Genomic DNA, 22,708 nt, shown 5'->3' on the forward strand with positions numbered 1-22,708 from the left:
AAACGGTTCCGGCTGTGGTGCAGAGCGATTATGGCGCAGTTAAATATTAAGAACAGTAGGAAAAGCTCGTTGTGCTTCCGAGTGACGGTCGGTGTAATGCAGCTGATGCAAATTTAATTTCCCGCATTCATTTTTGGTGAAAGGTGTTGCTTTGCGGAGAGAGCGAGGGAGAGCGAGAATGTTAAATAAATAATGGAAGATCAATTGAATTTGATAATGCTTGATGTGATGTGTGGTCCGGTGGGTGATATTCATTTCATATCTCGTTTTAATTTCAATGGGCACATTTTGATTAAATTCAATTTGAAAGTTTAGAGCGAGACTAATTGCGTAGTAAATTTAGAAGAGTATTGATCCAGGAATTCAAAATTTTCTTGATATTATCAATTAAGTTGTTGGGCGAAGAGCAGTATGGAATGTAACAACAAGCAAGAGTAATTGAGAGAAAATTGATAGACAAATAAGAGAGAATCGAGAGAGAAATGAGAGAATCGGGAGGGAATCTAGAGAGAAATGAGAAAGAATGGAGGTAGAATCTACAGCGAATAGAAAGATAAATTAGAGATAATATAGTATCGAAAGACAAATGAGAGAGATTGAGAGAGAAATGAGAGAATTGAAAGAGAAATGAGAAGAAATGGGCAGAATTGAAAGGAAAATGAGAAAGAAATGGGGGAGAATCAACAGAGACATGAGTGAGAAATCATAGAGAAAATTGAGAGAAAACCGAGAAAAAACGAAAGGAATCTAGAGAGAAATGAGAGAGTAATTCGAGAGAATTAAGAGAGAAATTAAAAAAAATCGAGGAAGAAAAGAGTGAAAAATGAGTTAGAAATAAGATTCCACAATAAGCGAGAATCAAGACAGAAATGTGAGTGAATCAAGAAAGAAATGAGAGAATGGAGAAAACTTTTTTTTTCTATTTTTTACTTGACTGTTTATAATTTCTCTCACGATTTTCTCTCCATCTGCTTTAATTTCTCTCACGAATCTCTCATTTATCTGTGTCATTTCTCTCACGTATCTCTCTTAATCTGCTTTCATTTACTTTTCATTTTTCTCTCGATTCTCTCTCAGTTCTATCTCAAATATATCTCATTTCGTTCTGGATTGTTTCTTATTTTTCTCATATTCTGCTCTAATTTCTTTCTCATTTATCTATCAATTCTCTCTAATTTCGCTCTCGATTTCCCTACATATGTTTCACGATTCTCGCTCATTTCCCTCTCTCTCAATCTATTATCATTTCTCTCTGGATTCTCTCTTGATTCTCTCACGATTATTTCTTATTTTTCTCTCAATTCTCAATCGTTTCTCGCTCGACTATATCTTAAATCTCCTCATTTAGTTCTCTGCACCGTATCTCATTTCTCTTGATTCCCTCTTGATACTCTGAATACGCTTTGCAACGACTGATTGGCTGTGAAAACCCTTTATCTTTGAATCAATATGGTATTTTGTTGGCAAAAAGGTACGTACAAGTAGCTAAACCAATTAAATCATTGGAACTGAAACTGAAACTCGTATAAAAACTACTAATAATTCCTTCAGCCACTCAAACAACTCCAATGATTAAGCTCGAATATTTTTTTCTCTAGAAAACTAATTCAATATTCATTCAACTATCAAATGCAGAATTATGATCACTCCTCCCGAACCAAATCCCAACCAGTTTCAGGAAGGACCATATGCTTCTTCGTATTTGTGCGTGTGTGCCTGATTTTCTCTGCAATCAATGTCACTTTCGAGTGTTTTTCTCCCGTGCTCGTCTTCTCCACGCAAAACGGTAGTTATTTTCGTCCGCAAGAGCCCACTTGAGCGTGCATAATTGTGCTTGACACTTTGCGCTTGACACCTTTACCATCGAACCCCTATTGCACTGCAAAACCCTCATTGACGGTGGCGTGTGTGTTTTCTGTTTGCTTCCCATTCCACAGGTGACCCCGAACATTGTCGAGTTTATCAAATCGCCCGTCAACATCATCGACCTGGCGGCAACGCTAAGCTTCTACACCGACGTCTGCCAGCGGATGGGTGAACAGACGGGTCTGCTGGAAGCGTTCTCGATCGTGCGTATCCTGCGGCTGTTCAAGCTGACGCGCCATTCGCCCGGACTGCGCATCCTGATCCACACGTTCAAGGCGTCCGCCCGGGAGCTGACGCTGCTCGTGTTCTTCCTCGTGCTCGGTATCGTGGTGTTTGCCAGCTTGGTGTACTACGCGGAAAAGCTGCAGGTAAGGGAACAATTTCACTAGTGGGTGGGTAAAACAATACGGTTGCTATTGGATGTGTGCGTGTGCGGTTGGGATGTCTTGTTTGCGTCAAGATGTTACCTTGAATGTGTCTCCGCCGAACAGTTTCGCCGAAGGATAACTGCGGATGATGTTTGGTCTCCTGTGTACGAACATCGAACCTAACACACACACAGGCGGTGCGGTGTGTATGTGTGCTGTTTTTGTGATTATGACCTGTTGTTATGGTAAACCAGATGGAAAACAGACAAGAGTGACAGTATTTGTGTAAGCCCCAATCACCGCAGCTGGCTCGAATGTCTCGAATGTCTCGAATGGTTTCTCGGAGACGAAGAATAAAAATTACCTTCTTTCTTCGTTTTTCTCTCGCTGCATTATGATATCCGGTTTCATAACCAGTGCCGATGGTTTTATCCGCAGTATGGGGCACATTGATTGGAGGTTGCCAGACGAACTCTTTCCTTCCGTGGCCGGCACTATTCCTCCTTGGAGACATCAGCACCAGCGCGAGCATTATGATTGTGGCAATAAACTGTTGAGACCCATTCTGTACCGGTTTCGCCGAGTCGGTGCTTAAACGAACCATATTGCTGGTGCGAAGAAAAGCAAAATGAAAACAGAGAAAAATCGTTCGCTTGTTTTCCCTCACGAGTGCTGCTGCTGCTGCTGCTGCTGCTTGAAGAATAGCTAATGAAGTGTCGTCGCTTCATCTATTAAGCCATTCAAAGAATCGATGGTCGAACGGTTCGATAGCGTCAGGCACAGGACAACCGGGACGACGACGGGCAAACACAATGATGGTTGACAGTTTTCTTAAGTAATCTCGATTATGCGTGGCAATAAGGGCGACAAAGGGTGAATAGCCGGTGAGTGGCAACGGTGTCGTTACCAATTTCCTGGAACCAATAGGGAATGAGCTGGAAGACGCCCGTTAAACACTTCAAGGTGTTGAAAAGTTCAAATTAATAGGTGCTTGACGGTTGTTAACTGTAATAGATTAAATTAATGCTTACCACTTATTTGAAAGGGTAGATTGTTTAGAGTGCGAGAGAACTTGAGTTTGGCTGGTCGGCCAGAATTCCTGTAAAAGAATCAGGTTTTAATAGAGGTTTTAATGTCACCGATTTAGCTGAAATGGGCTATTGATGAGCGGTAATTATTTTACAAATTATCCGCTATTGAAAGTATCGAATGATTTTGAAGTACTTTGCTTTAATTGAAACGTTAAAGCCAAGTATGAAGTCCTTCTTTTATCACATAATCTACGGTTTTGTTATTTTTAAGAGGATATTGTTTTGTAGAATTGGCTTCAAACTTCCGTGCAATTCAACACATTGTTTTATTTTAAAGTAAACAAAAAGCATGCACGACAATTGCATACCTTTAGGCGCATTTCAAAGGATGGCTCAGTGTCATAAGATTAAGTGATTATTGCTATTGTTTTTTAATTAATTATACATCTTGCTTTCTTACAATATAGTCAGAAAAAAATCTTCTTTTTCCTTAACAAAGCTTATTCGAGTATCCTGAAAAGTACAAATGAGTGCACGTTTTTGACTTTAAAGTGATTTTTTTCTAAGCTTTCCGCTTTGCATTACATATCGTATTCCTTAGTTCAATTGATTAAAAGTGCCGATTTGTTACAAAAATGTCATTCTTTTATGCGCTCATTTAAAATCAAATTTGCAAGACAACGTAATATACGATTTTCATCAACCTTAATCTACTTTTTATTCCAAATGCAATTAAAAGTTGCGATTAAACAATTTCCATTTCAGCTTTTTGCCTTTCAAACGCTCAAAGCACACACAGCTCAACCTTAATGCGGTTTGACCTCTTCCCATAACGCAGCCCATTCTCGTTCAGCATTATCGTTTTCCATCATCATCATCACCATCATAATGCAGCATAAATGTAATTTTCCATGCGGGAAGTGGAGGACGCTCACACATATCACATTTATCTGTAAATGTGGTGTAAATTGGTTTGCGTGGTAAAAACTCACCATCCACATACACACTTCTGAAGGAAATAGTTTCGCGTGTGTATGTGTGCGTATGTTATGCCCCTTCATCTTGATGGCCGTGCGATCTGAGTACACGGTGAAAACAGACTACACTACACTACATCAACGGACCGGTTAACAACCATTGCACAAAACATTCATCGTCGTTTCGTTGCCGGCATTCCAGCCCGGGCAGGCATTCGTATGCCCGATATGAGATAAAGTTTTTGTTTTATGGTCCCTTCAATGCCTCGTCTTTTAATGGCCCCCGCTTTCAGCCACTCGTGCGTAACGCTGGCAACACTGGGAAGCAGAGGAGGGTAAACTATCCACCAACGCACCGACCATTATGATGGCTGGCAACCCGGTTGCTATGCGCCGGTGTGATGCGGCGCGCGTGTGTTTGGGGGAAGTGAATAACAATCGTCCGTTGATTTTCACCGCTACCGGTAGATGTCGCTAATGAGCGCATAAAATAGCAACCTATGAAGGATGCCGAACGCGTGGCGATGGATTTCGCTTCGAAAATAATGATCTGCGTGTCTATCCTGGTGTCGGAGTTCGGCTCTGGATGGTACGGGGTGGCGGAGATTACGTTGATTAGGGTAAATTAATTTGAATTTTCTGTCAGCCGATTAAGCGAGTCGGTCGGCTTGGGGAAGTGTAAGTGTTTTCGGGTTGGAAAATGCTTCCATTTTACCGAGCGCATTTTTATTCTGCTGACCTTTTCAAAGCTCGTTAATCTCGTCGTTTGAAACGCAGCAGCTGACGCCATTTTTTGCTGCTGCTGCTGTTGTTATTTTTAAATCCCTGAAGGTGGTCCCTGGTCTCGGGTTGAAGTCCAGGGAGCATAGAACGGAAATCGGTTGTTTCGATTTTTGGGCCACCGGTTTCCCGCAGGAGAGCATAATTAAAGATTAAATCGTAAAGCCTGCTAATGATACGGATGGCTTGAAAATCATTTGCGTCCACTCGCTGTACTTGCTGCTGTCGAGTAACCCCTTCGTGAGCGTTACGTGAGTGATTTGTTGTTTTTATCAGCGAAGCCTTTCTGCACGACAAATAAATAAAACGGGCTCAAAGGGATTATTTGACGATTTTTTACACCCAATCCCTAGTTGACCTCGGGAACAAAAGGATTTCACTGCGAGTTTGGAGTCATTATTATCTTTTAACGGGATTTAACAACTGTTTCAACATTAGTCGGTGTAGTGCTAGTAATCTTTTGTACATTCGACATGAGTGTTTGAAAAGGTCACACAACACCTCTCATTGAATGGACTAGCTTTTTTACCCAAGTTTTTTTTTCTCTTACTCTCTCTGTGTTCTCTCTCTCTCACCAGGATAACCCGGACAACCAATTCAAGAGCATTCCGCTCGGTCTGGTGGGCGATCGTAACGATGACCACGGTTGGGTACGGTGATATGGCGCCCAAAACGTACGTCGGGATGTTTGTCGGTGCGCTCTGTGCGCTGGCCGGTGTGCTGACGATCGCCCTGCCGGTACCAGTTATCGTCAGTAATTTCTCCATGTTTTACTCGCACACGCAGGTAGGTTTGAGATTGGGGCGTTGGGCGGGAAATTTAATGAGCTTGGCCCGGTGCTCGAAAGATCAGTTGCTAATTATTTGTTTTAATTATGGGCCGTGAGTTAAGCTTTACGATCTTGTTGTTTATGGATTATTAAGGGATTAACACACGTAATTAGTATTTTAATGAAATGTGGGTAATTTTGTAGTGCTGGTAGTGATGAGGCTTAAAGACACATATCACATTTCATTTGCAATGTACGGTAACGGTTCTCCTGTTTTCACGTAGATATTCTCAGCTCCGAAAGTGATATATGAGGAAGCAAGTTTTTCGTTCCTGGAAGCTTATGCTCATTTCACGTCGATTGTTCATTACCGAGAAATGACATGCATGATTTTTCTTATTGTGTCATGTGGCTGTAACCGGCAAAGTGGCCGTAGAAAACAGGCTCTTACACAACTGCAATACCGGCATCCGGTATCAGTCCGTACAATCGGTGGAATGAACTCATCTCACATCTTTATTTCCACACAAGGAAGCCATCGTTCGGTGTAGCTTTGACCTTATCATCGTAGGCAAATCTTCGTCGCGTTCGTTCATCAATCACCCATAACGAACGTGTCGCTGCTGTCTGAGGTTGGTAGAGGAAGGAGATGGCAGTCGTTTTTGTCTGCTTCTGTTTTTTTTCTCTGAATCTGAAAGTGATTCGGGGAAAACACATCCTCATAACCACAAGGTAGCTCTCGAAACAAGACTCATCAAGTATGGGAGTTGTCTAGCTCTGCTCACAGTGGGCATTTTGATGGTTAAAACAGCGTTGTTATTAAAGATTTATTATCATTTTATTGTTTTTATTGACTCTAAAAGTAGAAAAAAGTTCCTTCCTTAGTTCACACACTTCATCACACTAAACTGCACAGAATTCACGATCGATCTTCATCACATCTGTCTTGAAAATCACATACTTTTAGGCGCAAAACATGTCTTGGTAGCGAACCTATAGTTCAGATTAATATAGATCAATCTTTATCGAAAATTCAACTTAGGTTGGTGGTTTGCAAAAACTGACGCCAAAATTTAAAAACAGCCACCTTAATATTTGCTTGCATCCCACTGCTTGCCCAATGTGCGGATGTCTACTGTAGGAAGCTTGTTAGCCACGATTTATGACCGAAAGAGGCGGCAGCTTTAGTGAACTTTTGAACTCACCAAGAACATACAAAAAAAAAACTCTATCCTTCAACCACCGAAAAAGCACCCGTAAGCTTGTTGCGGTTCGTTTCCGACACCTTGCCGGTGAAAGGGCTTATGGACGAAGTTCCTGTTGCTCTCGTGGCTATACAGTAGAAAGGCAAGAAGCAAAAAGAGCAATAGAGACATTCCAGTGACGATGAGCCGTGTGTCGATGTTCCGATAAAGTTGACACTCTGTTCGATGTCCGCTGCACTCGCCCACTGACCGGCTGATGCGATGATTAACGGCTTTAATCTGCGTCCCTGGTTGGCTCGGAAAGAGCAAGCAAATTTGTCAAAGCAAACTATCCTGACTGGGTTGAGTTGTGCCGTTTCGGGTATTCTGCGCCTCAGCTCCAAGCAAAAACTGTGTGTGTGCCTCGGGATATGGGAAAGTTTTGCGAAAAGGAAAGTGCGAAAGAATTCTGCATAGTGATAAGTTTTCCGTCTTCGCGAACAGCTCTACAACCCTGCTCACAGGTTTGGTGCAGACTTTGATTCTTGTTTTGCAACTCTTCTGCACAGACTTCTCGGGACAACTATCATCTGAGCGTGCTATGGTCCACTGGGGAGATTCGCATTGAGCGTAACTTTTACACCGCCGGAAACATTATCTTGGTAGAGTTGAGCAGGAAGAAAAAAGTGAGTTTCGCTCCACCGGAAAACTTTAACTCTACGGTCTCTACAGGCATTTTTGGAAGCAGATGCTGTTGGGTGAGAAATTGTCTGGTGAGTTTCCTTCCCGGGCACGGTGCTGAGTTTAAAACTGGCAAGATCAGTTTACATTTTTACATTTGAATGGTGTTATTTGAAAATCATTTCGATCGTGTCGTCCTGTCCTCCCGAACTGCGCGCAACACGCTGGAAAGAGGAAGTAAATCAAAATTATTTCTTTTCAATAACCTCCTGCCCAAAATCGTCTGTTCTTTTGCTCGTGTAATGGCTTCCAATTCATCATTCTCGGAACGGCATTATTCGTTCGTTCGTCGTGAAGCTCGATATTGTCTTAATCTTGACCTTAATTTGTAGATTTATGTTCCACTCCGTCGCGTCAGTTATGATTTATGTACCTGTCTCGCTTGCCGGGCAGCTTCATAGTGGTGGTTCTAAATTTTCTATCACAATCTTAACCTGTCTAGCCTTAAGATGGAAGTTCGCTAAGAGTTATGTCCGGTTTCTTACGGGGTTTTGTTGATAAATGATCGCTGTTTGTGGGTGAAATGGGCAAGGAGCAGGAAATGGAAGCTTGGTGAGGTGGCAGGAAACTTCTGAGTAATTGTAATCGCGGATGTAGCACGTCGATTTAAGGCAGAGGTTAGCCGTTTCGTATAAAATTTACGACCATTTTGGGGGTTTAATATTATTTAATTGCTGAGGAACCCTTTAAGGCATGCTGTAAATTTTGAAGTTAAGATGAGTCAAACATCGGCGCTGTCTGTGCACTTGTAGTTCAGAATCGGCTGTGATATCACCGAGAATCTTTAACAACAGTTTTAAAGTTGTGTAGAAGTTGAGTTTTTAGTTACATTTCTGCATACGAGTCTTAGAAATGGACTGAGTGCAAAAGGACCATACAGTTTCTCCATATTGGTGAAAAGGTGTGATAGCCTTGACATTGGAATTTCTGTAATCATAGCACTTTAAAGGTTGAAGACATCAATCCTGAAGTTACGTCTGATGTAGTTATGGATTCCGTTCGAAGGTGACCTTTGACAAGAAAGACTCTTAGAATACCTTTTGGAATCTTTTCGTTGATATCTAGATTTCAGGACTGGATATCAAGACAACTTCAGGTTCTGTTGGTAGATGAAACCCTTTGACTACAAATACTGAGGCATTTTCGACCACGAGATATTGGTAGATGAGGTTCTTTGAGTGACGAGGATGCCTTTTAAATGACGAGTTCTCTTCCAGACAAAGTTTGTTGAACGACGAGGTAGCTCAACAAAATATCTACAGAAATTTAACCGGATCGGATATCAAGGATCGGTTGAAAAAAAAAAAGGATACTTAAATATGTAATAAAACGATAAAAAACACACAAAATTTACTTACTTACTTACTTATCAGGCGCTACAACCGCTTTGCGGTCTTGGCCTGCTGCAACAATCCTCGATACCGCTCACGGTTCAGCGCCGTCGTCTGCCAATCCGTTATACCGGCCGTTCTGGCGGACGCATCAACGCCATCACTCCATCTCAATTTGGGCCTACCACGCCTCCTCTGTCCTTGTGGACGGCCTAAAAGGACTTTACGGGCTGGGTCGTCCGGTGTCATTCTCATGACGTGACCAGCCCACCGGAGCCTGGCGAGTCTAATGCGCTGTACGATAGTGAGATCATCGTACAGCTCGTACAGCTCGTCGTTGTAGCGGCTCCTCCATTGTCCTTCCACACATACGGGGCCAAAAATCCACACAAAATTTACCTTTAAGTAATTTTATAAGCACCAAAACCAACACCAATTGAGACATAGTTCAAGTTAGTTGAACAGTTCAAGTGACAATTATTCAAAGTCCTTACGAAAAAAAAACTTTAAATCTCAATAAATTGGACCCGACAACCAATCGGCTCGGAACGGGCTGACCCCAAAAACTGTTCCGTTCTAATTAACTGCACTTGACAGCTCGTTCTACCCGGCACAGATTGTTCCAATTTGCTGCCATTTCGATAAGGTTTTCCAACAGAAAAAAGGAGTTGGCTGAGTGAGTTCCATTTACCCATTGCTTTGGTGGGTCGAGTTGATAAAGTTGATCAAACAAAAAGCCCCGGCCCCGGCTGACAGTTGCACGCTTATGCAAGGCCAGCACTCAATGACTCGAAACTCGGAACTGCTGCTGCAAGCTTCCAAACCTTCTTCAAACCCTCAAGGTCATTAGCAAAAAAATCCCGCATGAACGGGTCACGCGGAGCAGGTCGATTCTGTCGAGGACCGTAAGATGGAGATCTCCTTTCAGCGTCGAGACTAGCCAACTTCTCAGCGCCGCTAGCCGTGCTTGTCTATTGACTACTAATGCCATCCTCGGGCGTTCGTTTCACTTCATTTGCTCGCTCATCAGGCAACCCCGGCGGGCTAATGTGCGCTCATTTACCTGTTGGCAAGCTTGTCAGCTGAGTGGTAAAGTGTGGCCTTTTTGTCTAAAATCTACCACATTTCGTGACGGGTAGCAGTCGAAAAATGAAAAACACACCTTTGACGTCATTAGCCTACGCGTGTCGGCCACCGGTGTGCGAGATGATGTGTTTTCAACAAGTGCGACAGGACATGTTGAGCGGCATACATTCAGGCGCAATGTACGGTCGCGACAGCACAAAAGCAAAATCTATTTTTATTTCTAAAGCCAGTCGTTCCACTCCACTTGATGCCCCGGGATGTAACGACAAATAAAGTATCTGGTTCGCGTTGGAGCTTTTCGGGAGGGAAAGCGTGTCAGGTTGTTTGTGTGTGTGTGCGCGGTAGAGTTCCTTTTAAAAAGGGGAAAAGAGATTACCAAACTGCAACAATCCGCCGTGTCGGTGTCTGCGCCTTCCGCCAGCCTGTTGTCGGTCACAGGTGCCGCCATTATGCTTTTTTTGTTTGCTTGATCCTATACACACTAGGCCCTCGCGACAGCGGCGCACTCTGGTGGTGTTGTTCGATTTACATAATTTTCTCATTTAAATTTTTATCGACTCTGGCAGTATCTCAAATTGGCTCCATTTCTTCCCAGTGAAGCCCGGTGCGGGAACACCACACCAACCAGCAAAAAAGAAAGGATTCGCCAAGCGCCGCCATAATGTGTGTCCGCTTGTCCGGATGCTCTGCCCAAGATAAACATTGCGCAACGGTTGTGTGCTGGCTTAGTGGAAATTTATCAGCGTTTTTCATCGTGATGCTTGTGTTTTTCCTCTGCTGTTGTTGTTTTCGCTCGTTGGTTCAATAGCCGTTTCGCATCGCATTAGTTGGGCGAGGCGGTGCTTAGTGAGCGTACTCGTGTAAAAGCGATTTATTACCACCTTGCGTAACTAGGCTCATCTGGGTTGAAGGCGAACGCGTGGTAAGGTGCTGACATAACTTTTATTTTCACACGTGTACGGGATAAAATATTTATTGTTAATTTTGCATAATACGCTGTTGATTACTTTCGCCGATTAGGACTAAAACCTCTGGACCATAAATATGTAACTGATCCCCTTTTTTGTGTGTGGGGTTGTGAAGGAAAGTGTACCCGTCATTTATATGCAAAGCAATTTGTTCCACTTCACGGACGGACCTGAACAAACAATCTCGCTGATTGGACATCGGAAAGGTGACCGGCGACATCTTGGGGGCTTTTTTTTCTCTGTACAGGAGATGGGACAGGATGCACGTTAACCAGCAAACATTAGTTCTTCAGCTGGGTTGAGTTGGTTATTCTTGTAAAGGAGAGTAGCAGACCAGCTAAAAGTGCAACGAAACGATTAGGTATTTGCTTATTGAGTTACAGTGAACGTTAAATGTTTAAGTTGTTTAATGTTAACACGGATTTGATAATATATTTTTAGATATGTGACTTATGTTTTTGCATAGCTGAATTAAGGTATTATTTGTCGCAAAATGGACTGTTTTCATAACGTAAGCTTGTGGGGTCGCCCGATGGTAGAGGTGTCAATGTCGCCAGTTTTCATTAGGGGTGGCCTATTAAACTTATTTTTAAAAGTTTGCCGTTAACTGAGTGATTTTTGAGCATTTTTTCTAAATTAAATGTGATACAAAAATTCCATAAAAAATGAAATGATCGGTCAAATGCATGGCTGCCGTTTGATTCAACTATCTGCTCGATAATGCTTGAAACCCTTAAACAATCAATTCACAAAAAAACAATGCTAAGTCAGCACACGTCTACCTTCCTTATCAAACAATTAGCAAGCAGAAGGTGCGATGAAAATTCCAGACCCAGTCCCATAGCTGGTAGACAATTGAAATTCACCCTTTCCTTACGATGTTGCCCAAAGTAAACCTACCACCAAAACCACCAAACTCCCGCAAGGGCTAGAAAAGGTGTTTCTTGGTGTGCTGATCAGATAATTTACCCTTCACGAAAACAGGCGCCAATTTACACATCGTACCACCGTACCACTCGCTTTGTTTCCCTGCTGCGTGAAGAAAAGAAAAACTTCCCAAAAACCACCCTGATGGGGCAACTTTTTTCCACAGGGCACAGGGGCCAAAAACCCGGAACAGTTTTCTCCAAACCCCCGTAAACAAACACAGCGTAAACAAAGACGTTGTTATCTGGTGATTATTTCTTTCGCTCGCCCTTTTTTCGCCCATCACGCTCAACTAGCGACCACTTTTTTGGGGTGTAACTTCTCATACTTTCAGCGAAGAGAGAAAGAGAGAGAAAGAAAAATAAAGGGGACACTTTGTTTCTATTCTGGTCATCGGCACCTCAAACTACTGGTTTGTCTGCAGGAAAACGATTGTCATTTGTTTCTTTCGACTTTTTCTTTACTATCTCTCCATCTCTTAGGCTCGTTCAAAACTGCCGAAAAAGCGTCGCCGTGTGCTGCCGGTGGAGCAACCGCGAAGGAAGCGTGACATGGGTGCGGCTAACCGGCGGGTAAATGCGCTCAAACACCAACACACCCAACCGACCCATCCCGCCATCTTTAAGGATGCTTTCGGTGGGGCGAAAATCGGTAAGCTTTCGCCTCTCGAGGGAGCTTTTGCGTGCAGAATCATCCCTTAACCGAAAAGCTTAGAGAAGTTGAGCTTTGAAGAGCTTTTGAGAGCTTTTCTTTCAACATAGATTGGGAAAGCTTCAACAAGAACATCTTTTTCTGCATTCCTCATGTATTTAAATTATGTTCTCACCCTTCAGGTCACGTGAATGGCGTCAATGTGATAGGACTCACCCTTCAAGGACCTTCCGTACCAGGGCTAGCAGTCCTCAAGCCACCTTCCGTACTACAGCAGGGTAATTTTTGTACTTTAAATCATAATCCCCGAAAAAAAATTCAATCCCTTCCCAGTAAAGCTTCAATCGCAAACAAATTTCATGCTAATATTGTCGATAATAATCCATCCGTTCCAATCTGCCAACGACAACAAATTTGTCCTCTTCCACTTTCTCGCTCTTCTTCCTCTAGGTGATTTCATCAACGTGCCACAGCTGAGCTCACTGCAGCCGCGCCAACCGACGACCGGAAATGTGGATTTATTGCTACCATTACAGCCGAAATTGCTCGTTCCGCTGGGTAAGACGAGACTGCTGTTCCGCCCGCATCGAACCGCGTTTGTTTGCCATTAATTCAACTCGATTCTTTCGTTCTCCCGTTTCGATTTTTGCTTCCCCTTTTGCCACATTCGCAGCAGCAGTCGAGCGACGGGAATCAAAACCGGAAGAAATGATCCCACTGGAACCGAAAGTCACCTTACAGAGCGACCCGAACGGTGTGTCCGGCAGCAATACGCCTGGGGATGAATGTTAAACGCCTGGCAGCACGCTTTCTCCTGATGCGCACACTAAGGGACACAGGCACGGTGTGAGTGTCCGGAAAATTGAGAAACGAAAGGATTTTGATTAGATTTGTAAAAGTTGTAAGTTTGGGAAGTGAACAGTCATCGGGAAAAAAACTTTTCTGAAAAGTAAAGCGAAAGAAATCTGGCAGCAAGTCGTAAAAAAAGGATGTATGTATGTACTCAAATAAAGGAACTAAGCAGGGATATGAAATAGAAGCTAAATAAACACTTAAAGAAATGTAAGGCAAATAAAAAAATGCATTAAAGTTTGTCGCAATCCACTTCACGTCAGAGAGAGGCTAGAGTTGAAAGTTTTCTTTTTTTACTAGGGAATTGTGCGACCTTTTTGCTAGCAGAGATCGTAAACGGGAGCACAATTTAGTGGTAAACGAATCGTTTTTGTCATACAAAGACGCGTGTGTTGGACGAGTTGAGTTTGCATCGTAAAGGGAGATTAAGCTTTGTGCCAAGCGCATCATAAGTAAATTAGCTAGTGAATAGTTGTTTAATTGGATAACGTTGTTGTGCTCAACTTTTATACGACCGTGTGTGTGTGTGTGTGCATATGCCATAAAATGACGAGTTGAAGTATAGAATCAAAATGGAAACAGATTTCAAAACGTGGGTTGGAAGAAGCAGCGTGATAAAGCGGTTGAACCACGACATGAGCGAAAAAAACGCTTCTCCAGTGCGGGAAGTGACGTGTGTTAGTGAAACAATACAATGTATCTGTATGAATGTATGCCAACAGTAAATGTTCTGAATTGGTTGAAAAAGATAAACCAAGCAGAAGAACAACCAACAGAAAGTCCCAACTTGAAACAAACTTCAACCGTCTATGTCAAATGTCCACAATTATCGATGTCCAGCAAAGGAAAACTGAAGAACGGAAAATACATTTCACATTTAAATGTGAATGGTGAGGGAAAGAGGGAAACCACATTACAACAAGCTTTAAGAAAACATACAACGGTGTGAAACGAGTTTAAAACACGAGGAATCGAATGACTGGAGCGTGTTAGTGAAATGAATTCTGCAAAACCAATCTACTCTTAAATTTAACCGAACCAAAAGAAAGGAAAAGAAAGATGTGGAGCAGTTTAAACAATTATTCAACTTCAAAAGAAGACTTTCTGGATGCTACTCTCCCTCAACTTTCATAAAAACGGTCAATGAAACAGTAGAGCAACAATTGGAATCAATTTCTGATCGGTTTCAAATCGACAAAACGTCAAGCAGAACGTTGTGGGGCTACAAGTTTCCGTTCAGTAGACAAACTTCTTCAAAGATTTTCTCCTTTCTTCATTAAACATGTAAATCTTACACTCAGAAAGGATTGATTTAACTGGAAAACAAAACTTGTTTATTAATGTTAAACGAACCACAGCGACAAGAGGAAATCAGTGAAGGAAAACTATATGTGTCAAGACAATTAAGCTGTTATGTTTAGTGAAATGAGACCAGAAATATATTTGTGCGGTTTTAAACGAGCCATATCTTGTTTTTAAGTTAATCTTCTTCTTCTTCTTCCTTGGCACTTCAACCTGGAGAGATATCTCTGCCAGCCATTTCTGGCTTGCTGTGACTTAATCTGCTTTTAAATTCTAAGCAAAGTAGTCAGCTCTACGTACGAGGAGGCAGTCCGGATGGGATTTGAACCCCGGTTCTGCCGTGTGGAGACCAGCGCCGCTGTCGCTTCGGCCATCGGACCGCCATGACATTTATTTATAGATGATAAAGTTCTCTAGTTTTATTTAAATGAAGTCAAGCTCAACTTTGTCTCTTTGCACGCAGATTCCAGAACTGTCATTCTCTTTCCATCCCTCATTTGTTCTCTTCCTTTCTCCCTTTTTCTCTCTCTGTCGCTCACGCGTTGAAATAAAATGCGTATTCGAGTGTTTGAAAATAGCATAAAGAAGATATACTACATTCGAGATTCCTTTCCGGGGCTGGTGGGACATTTGGTCATCCGTCCGTTGGTCCGCTCCGTCCATCGGCCGGACGACAGATCGTGGACAATTTTTACTGCTGCTCGTAAATTTTGCAAATAAGAAACCTAGCACCCGCTACTATCCATCCCCCACACACACACAGCGCAGACCAAAATTAATGACGGCTGTTTAGTGCTTCTGACGGTTCCACAAAGTAAAGGCCGTTGCGTTGTCGCTCTGTACTACTTGACAGTAAAAAAATAAAGAAAAGAACTCGAACGGACGAAAGAAGACTGAACAACTCAAGGCATACCACGTAACTTACTTGATAGCTCTCAAGTAACAAACCGAAACGGGAGAAAAGATCCCACCGAACGATCCTCTTTTGTGGAGTGATTGCTCCATGCAGGCGGAAACGGGCTGTGAAGCCGACACGGGTGGCTTATTGGCCGGGCCGGGCCGGTTGTTGAGAATTATATCCCGAAAAAATCATTAAATTAGGGCAAGCGGTAAGCTGTTCATCAAAACGCGTACCGAGCGCCTTCATTAACGCAAAACGTGTTGCGTTTCTTCGCGATTGGAGGGGAGCAAATTTATGGGCTCTCTGGTCCTTGCATCGGACGCACTTGTGAACGTAGTCACGTGGTTACCATGCCGACAGTGAGTCTTAGCTTGGGGTTGCTTTTGGGACAGATTTTGTTGTTGCTTCTTGCCTTCAAAATCAATTAAACTGTTCATCTCGTGGCAAAAAGTTTTCCACCACAAAGGCATAATGAAGGTCATAATGCATTAAGGGAAACCTCGAGATGAGTATCTCCCTCTCTGGAAGGCTTTCGAGCAGCGTCTTCATTCAACACACCTTTCTCAACGTTCACAAAGACTTTCAAGCACGCAATCAGCACTCTGCTCGCTGGCCAAAGAACAGAAACTCCGACCAGCGGTAAAACTCTAAGAGCTCGGTAGCGGAAACTTGAATGCTTGTTTCATTTCGGTGCTTCTTGGCTTGGCGGTATTCTTCTAGCACGAGATAGCACTTTCCCAGTTTCCAGTTCATTTTAATTTTTCCTGAAACCACAAACCAAATCGCAGACGATGAAGCCGGCGGCAGCAGCATGATGATTCTTGTTTATGCTACGCTTCGGTGCGGTATATAGTTGAAGTCGTATCCTATTTTTCTGTGGGCGCTTTCGAAAGCATCCGTATCGCTTCTGCCCGTTTTAATCTCCATCTGTCTATCGGACGGGGGATGTGTGTTTGGTTGAGTGTTTTGTTGTTTCACTTTGTTCGAAATTAAGCAACGTTTACTTACCTTGAAGAGCGTGCACTTGGGGGATTTTTATTTTATCGGAGGGGATGATAGTTTACGGAAGGTTTTAAAACATTCTTTGAAAGAGGAACAGCAGTTTTAATTTATGTTCAAACATTTTCAAGGTTTTACTTTGTTCTCTATGAAACATTTAAAAATTCGTGTAATAAACTACATGACGTTTTCTTTTGTGGTAAGCGTTGACGAAGACTCTTGATTTGCTCCTGTTCTTTCATCAAAATCGTAAGACAGCTCATATAATGAACAAATTACAACAAGAACCTCAAAGAAAAATTCACCCAAAGGAAAGCTTGAAAAAGTCATTTGTTGGACGTAAATGGTCAGGAAAATGGTTCGTTACGGACGGTCGCTGCACGAAAAGCTAACGGTGAACAACGAACAAAGGACGAGCGCAGTGAAACCTCTGTGAAAACCATCATCATAAACAATCATTGCAGTTTTCAAAGGTAAGGCAATAGGAAGAGGAATGGGACGAAACATAACGGAAAACTCTTGCCAAAAACGTGCCTTCCGTGTTGATGAGAACCTTCACCTTCGTCGAAAATGGTGCTTTGTCGTCTGTGGCCGTTTCCGGGTGGCGCAAGATTGTTTCAATTCTCCTTAGTGTATTTCGTTCGTATCAATTTTCGCTTCTACGAGGAACTATCCAGAGAAAACATTGTTGTGTCCTTTGCGTTTTTCTGTCAAACTGTCAGACAGACAACTGTCTGTCTGATGTTACAGCTGGCAGTATTGATTGTGCTGTTGCTGTGTGAAATAATAAAATATACCAATGTAGACAATCAAAGGTTATGGGCTGTCTGGCACAGGTTACAAGAAGGTTGATTGATCAACATTCGATGGGTGACATTGAGGAGATGCAATTGTGCATCAGGTGGGATTTGTGGCACATGAAAACCCTTGAAGTAGCAATACGGCCAGACCGTTCTTTATGAATAAAAAAAACCCGTGAAGTACTGGGCGTCTCCAATAAGTACGCTTACCAGTTAGTAAAGCAACCAGGCGTCTCCTTCTTACCCAATTTTTTCCCTCACGTAGAAGAGCCAGGAAAGTAAAACTCTAAAAATTCTAAAGAAATTTGTAAATTAAATCTCCTTCAGAGAATAATTTGTAAAATTGTCTAAAATCCAAAATTAAACACTTAAAATCAACCAGGCGTCTTCATCAGAACTTTAAGGCGGAACTTCTTGCTTTCTAAATTGAGCACAGCTTAACTTTTATTCCTGTTTGATCTTATTCTCGATGTGAAGTCTTAAATTCATCACAACTTAAGCTTAACAGTAATGCGACCTTGATACCTTTTTCCTCCTCCCCCGATACACGACAAAGAAGTCGCATTGCGACGGACCAACCATGAATCGCTTAGGTCACGAGAGGAAAAGGAAAACATCAAACCCTACGGTTTCGCTTTTGTAAAAATAAGACCACAATACCGTGCCGTGGGTGGTGTGCAAGGTGGTAATGAATCTTTTATGGCACTGATGGCAAATTAATCGACAAGGAAGGATAAAGCACAGTCCGAGACTGTACAGAACGCGAGAAGAGCGAAAAAGAAAGATCCGTGTCGTGAAGATGCTGCCTATTCGGGACGGCATGTTTTGCTAGCGATGTGGAGAAAAAAAGCGCGACACACCATAAATCGTCGATCGATAGGGCAGTAGTGCCGACCGTTAATCGGACTGTCGGACACGGTCGAAGTAGCGCGATTGGGTTCTCGGTTTGGCCGATTCGTGTGTTGTGCCGATTGTTGCACATGTGATCGATGAGGAAGGCTGAGGTTGAGTGGGCGGTGAGTGGGAGGTGTGTGAGGGCAACATTTTATGTATGCTACTTTACTTCAACTTTTTCCCTCCGTCAACATCATCATGCGCCACACATATGCGAGCTCGACCACTAGAGAAAGAGTACTTAGCGCATGAAAGAAGGCAGAACGAGTGTGTGTGTGTGTGAGCGATGTTTATGAGACTCGATAATGAAGGCCATAAAGCACACCACGCCATCGACCACAAATGAGTGTCCGATGGGAGAAAAATCGATCCATTTCAGTCGGTGCTGCTGGTGGTGCTACTGCTGACCTAGTCACTACCACCGACCGACCAGGGTAGTGATTTGTAAGACCATAAACTCTAATCTCAGTGTGTTATAATTTGTTTAGCCATTACATGTCAATACAATCTGTACACAAGCACACACACTAACTGACGCACTTAGGTTAGCCGCTGGGTTAAATCTTGCCCTTATCAACACCCGTACCGTATCGGAAGGTTGTTTGCTTTTGCCCCGAGTAAACAGAGCTCAAATACTCAACGACGAGAGACCTAATGCAGAAGCCTTTTGCTTTTTTTCCTTCCTGCACTTTCTTTCCCAACTCCGTTAGCTCAAGCCCCGCAGCAGATACTTTAGTCATTTGCGTTCCAAATTAAGTTCATATTTCCGCATAATCAGCCAACCGATCGAATTAGCATGCGAATGAGATCGAATCGCTCACTGGCGAATCAAAAATTAAGCAAGAGCGACCAGCCGCCGCCCTTTGATGAACTTGTTGGAGCGCTTTTTATTTCTGCTTCTGCACTTGACTGCTTAAAACAGAGGCACACAGACAGGCTCAGGATGGTACTGCTGGCGGAACTCACTTATTTGCATAACCCAGTTCAGTTCAGTTTGGCTCGCACACACACACACAGCCGGTGAAGTATGGAAATGAAAATGAGGGTTAAAAGAAGGGGATGTTAAATGGCTGTCAGTATCACATCCTGATGAGTGGTGCATTCAACTGGTTTTTACTGAGAACTTAAATGGGTGTAATCGATGAAGCTTTTCCGGGACATTTTCACTAGAGCTAGTGAGGCCTTTTTTGTTGGAAAAATCATTTGGTTTTCGCTTTTTAACGATGATTTAGAACAGTTTATAGGCATTTATCAACCTAGAAGTTAGGTTTAATGGGCTTATTGCATACTTTCAGGCGCATATTTCAATTCATTCATGCATTTTGTGCTGTTTCTCGCTTATATTAACCTTCACTAGCCACATTAACCCTCGAGAAACCCCATTTGACACCAACGCATCACCATCAGCGCCCCAAAGGATGATTAGCACGGCACTGTGTCCAACCCTTATTGCATCCAATCGAGCATCCTATTGAAATGCTCTCTTCCGGGTGAATGTTCATTACACGAATAATTGTTTGATGTGAAGTGAATCGAATCGAACCGACCGACTGACACCGTCCAATACGATTTGTCGTCTTGCGTCGTGTCATTTTGTGTGTCTCGTCCCTTGGCTTTCAAAGCAATTTTCCCACCCACCTTCGGCAAACGCACTTTTCCGCTTCATCGATTGCCACCGGGCAGCGAGGTGTGTAATTTGCGTCTTCGTGGCTGTGGCCACGCTTCCCCAGCGTGCCGTACTTCTGCCGTTTTGTCAATGTTTGCGACACGTTGCATAAAGCTTAACACTTTGTTACCGGCCTGCAGAGGCAGCGTACGAAGAACAAGGATTAGCCGCGTGCAAGGCTCTGCTCTTGGGATATCGTTTTTCCACCACGCTTCGGGGCATTATCGAGTGGCTCCGTTACGCGACGCACGGTGCCACGCTTTCCACGGAACGTTCTGGATCAAATTAAGTCTTGGCGTAGATTGCTATCTTCTGCCGTGCTCATCGACAAGCTGCGCTCTCGTCTCGTCGTCTGCTCGAGTGGCATCGAGCCGGGCTTCGATTTCCTTACCGGCAAAATGGCAAGCAACAACACGTCTTAGCGGGTCCCGTGAGGCATGTAAAGTATCTAAAATATCCGACCGAATTCATGCTTTCGGGAGGTTGGATTTTTTTTTCGATCGTTCCATGCACAGCCTGAGATAAGTTGCGAGAAGATGAAACATTTTTTTCCGCTTGTTATTTATTTTTTGGGGTTTACTTCACCCTGTCACGGACACAATTGCTTCCTTTTTTTTTTTTTTGGCAGGACGGAAAATGCTGAAGGAACCTGCGGCTTGCTGTGAACGAAAACGCACCCACATTAGGTTTTTCCTTCCATGTTTTTTTCGCTGTTTGGAATGGAGGCTGTAAATCTCTCATGAGCAAGGAAGCGCAAAGAAAAGACAAGAACTGGTGCCACACACACACACACATGGACGGCCAATATTCGCTACCGTTGCGAGTATAAACCCCTTTTTCCTAATCCGTTCAAAATTGAATAATATTGATTTCTGAACAGAACAGCTTCCGGAACACAACAATGCTTACTAGCACACACAAGCTTAGGCAGAAAAGTGTAACAAAAGAAACAAGAACAGCTTCAAACAGCAAGCGAAATCATTTGGCAAATCGCATGAATCGATTCACTTTCCAGTTGGCATGCTTTCGATGCTTCCTTTCATTTATCTTAATGTCGCAAGCAGCGTGCGCGCGTGTGAAGCATACGGGGAAATAATAATACACGAAACGTGTGATGGTTCAAAACCTGGTCGATGATTGGAAAAGCACGTCGATAGATGGAAGAGAGTAAAAAAAAACAGCCGTAGTATGTGAATCAATTTCCTTGTTTCCCGGGTGGAGACAACAAAGCAGGAGCAGTGCTGATAAACAAAAGCCACAACTCAAGCGGCACACTGGAAAGGGCTAATGGTGTAGTTGGAAAAGTTTTAAATCTGTCTGGGAAACTATAAAGCGTTCTTTTGTGTTTTTTGTTTAGAAAGAGACGCTTGTGTTGCAGATAGTTGGTTGGTTGTTCTTCTTTGTTTTTTCTGGGGAGACGTGTCCATAAAGTTCGGTTGATGTGTCTCGGGGTAGACGGGTAGCATGTCTGTCGTTGAGATTTACATATTGGCTGTGCGCAAAATAATGGTTAAACATATTTCAAACATAGGAGATGATTTGTTTTTTAAATGACATGACAGTCTGTTTTTATTTGCAAGTCTTTAAAGAGCATAAGAGATTAAAATGAGTTCAGATTTAAAAGTGCATCATGATGATTAATTAAGCTGGTTCATTGTGTAACAATAGTGCTTGGTATTTTAAAACTGGTTGACGATTAACGGTTCTTTTCCCGTGTTTAGATTGATATACTGGTTTCTACCATGAGAAAGATCTATACCAGGGAATGAAGAGACAAGACATTTTCATTTTCGACAAGTCATTTTCTTCTGTTGCACTACAAACTTAAAGCGTCTTGGCCTACCATTTAAGCTTTCTGTGACTTGATTTCGGATAGTCAAGATGATCAGTCCTGCATATGGGGAGGCATTCTGGGGATTTGAACTCCGGTTCCGTAGTACGAAGACCGGCAGTGTTGTCACCTCTACCAACGGCCCGCTCCGATGTTTGAGAACTTTCCTCTTCCAAAACAAATTATGGCAACTAGACAATGGATATAAAACTTTTCACCTCTCTCACTGTTCTCTTCCCTTTCCCACCCACAAAAGCACCCCTCTTCAAGTTAATATAGTGATGCAGCACAAATGGTTTTATTTGGCTGTAAATTCCACAAATTTTAAAAGTCTCCAAAATCGTTTGTTTCAAAGCTACCGGCAAAAGAAACAATTCAATGAGCGTTTCTCGCATTCCTACATTCTCAAAGAAAATTGTCCAGCCCCAGGGTGAGGGAGAGGCGAGCGGTACTGGTCGGAAAAGTACAAAACTCCTCAACACACCCACGGAACGGCCTCGAGCAGTGTTTAGTGAAACTTTTCATTTCTTTCCTATGAGAAAAGGAAAACCTTGACAAGCCGTGGTCTACTATGGCGGTTGGTAGTAGTTCACGGAAACACCAACACACACACACACACACGCATAAATCCTTGAACCGACTCAGGGGTACATCAATACATATAAAAAGCATAAGCAGCGGCATCGCCAGCCAGCCGGCGGGCACGCGTACCACGAGGGAATAAATTATTCATCCCGAAAGTGAGCCGGGACCGGTTCGGCCTTTTGAAGCTACTGTTTGCCTT

General features: G+C 43.0%; 1 protein-coding gene across 1 annotated transcript in view; it reads left to right on the top strand.

The window, feature by feature from the left end:
- LOC118513648 (potassium voltage-gated channel protein Shaw-like) overlaps window positions 1–13,472 on the top strand; it is a 55,645-nt gene extending 42,173 nt beyond the window's left edge. The window contains 7 exon segments of the mRNA XM_036059715.1: window positions 1,938–2,234; window positions 5,601–5,638; window positions 5,640–5,808; window positions 12,511–12,679; window positions 12,862–12,957; window positions 13,130–13,237; window positions 13,353–13,472. Coding sequence (XP_035915608.1) covers window positions 1,938–2,234; window positions 5,601–5,638; window positions 5,640–5,808; window positions 12,511–12,679; window positions 12,862–12,957; window positions 13,130–13,237; window positions 13,353–13,471 — 996 coding nt within the window. The 3' untranslated portion in view covers window position 13,472.
- Window positions 13,473–22,708: the final 9,236 nt, after the last annotated feature.

This window comes from Anopheles stephensi, chromosome 3 (assembly GCF_013141755.1).
Source record: "Anopheles stephensi strain Indian chromosome 3, UCI_ANSTEP_V1.0, whole genome shotgun sequence".
Classification (NCBI taxonomy): Eukaryota; Metazoa; Arthropoda; class Insecta; order Diptera; family Culicidae; genus Anopheles; species Anopheles stephensi.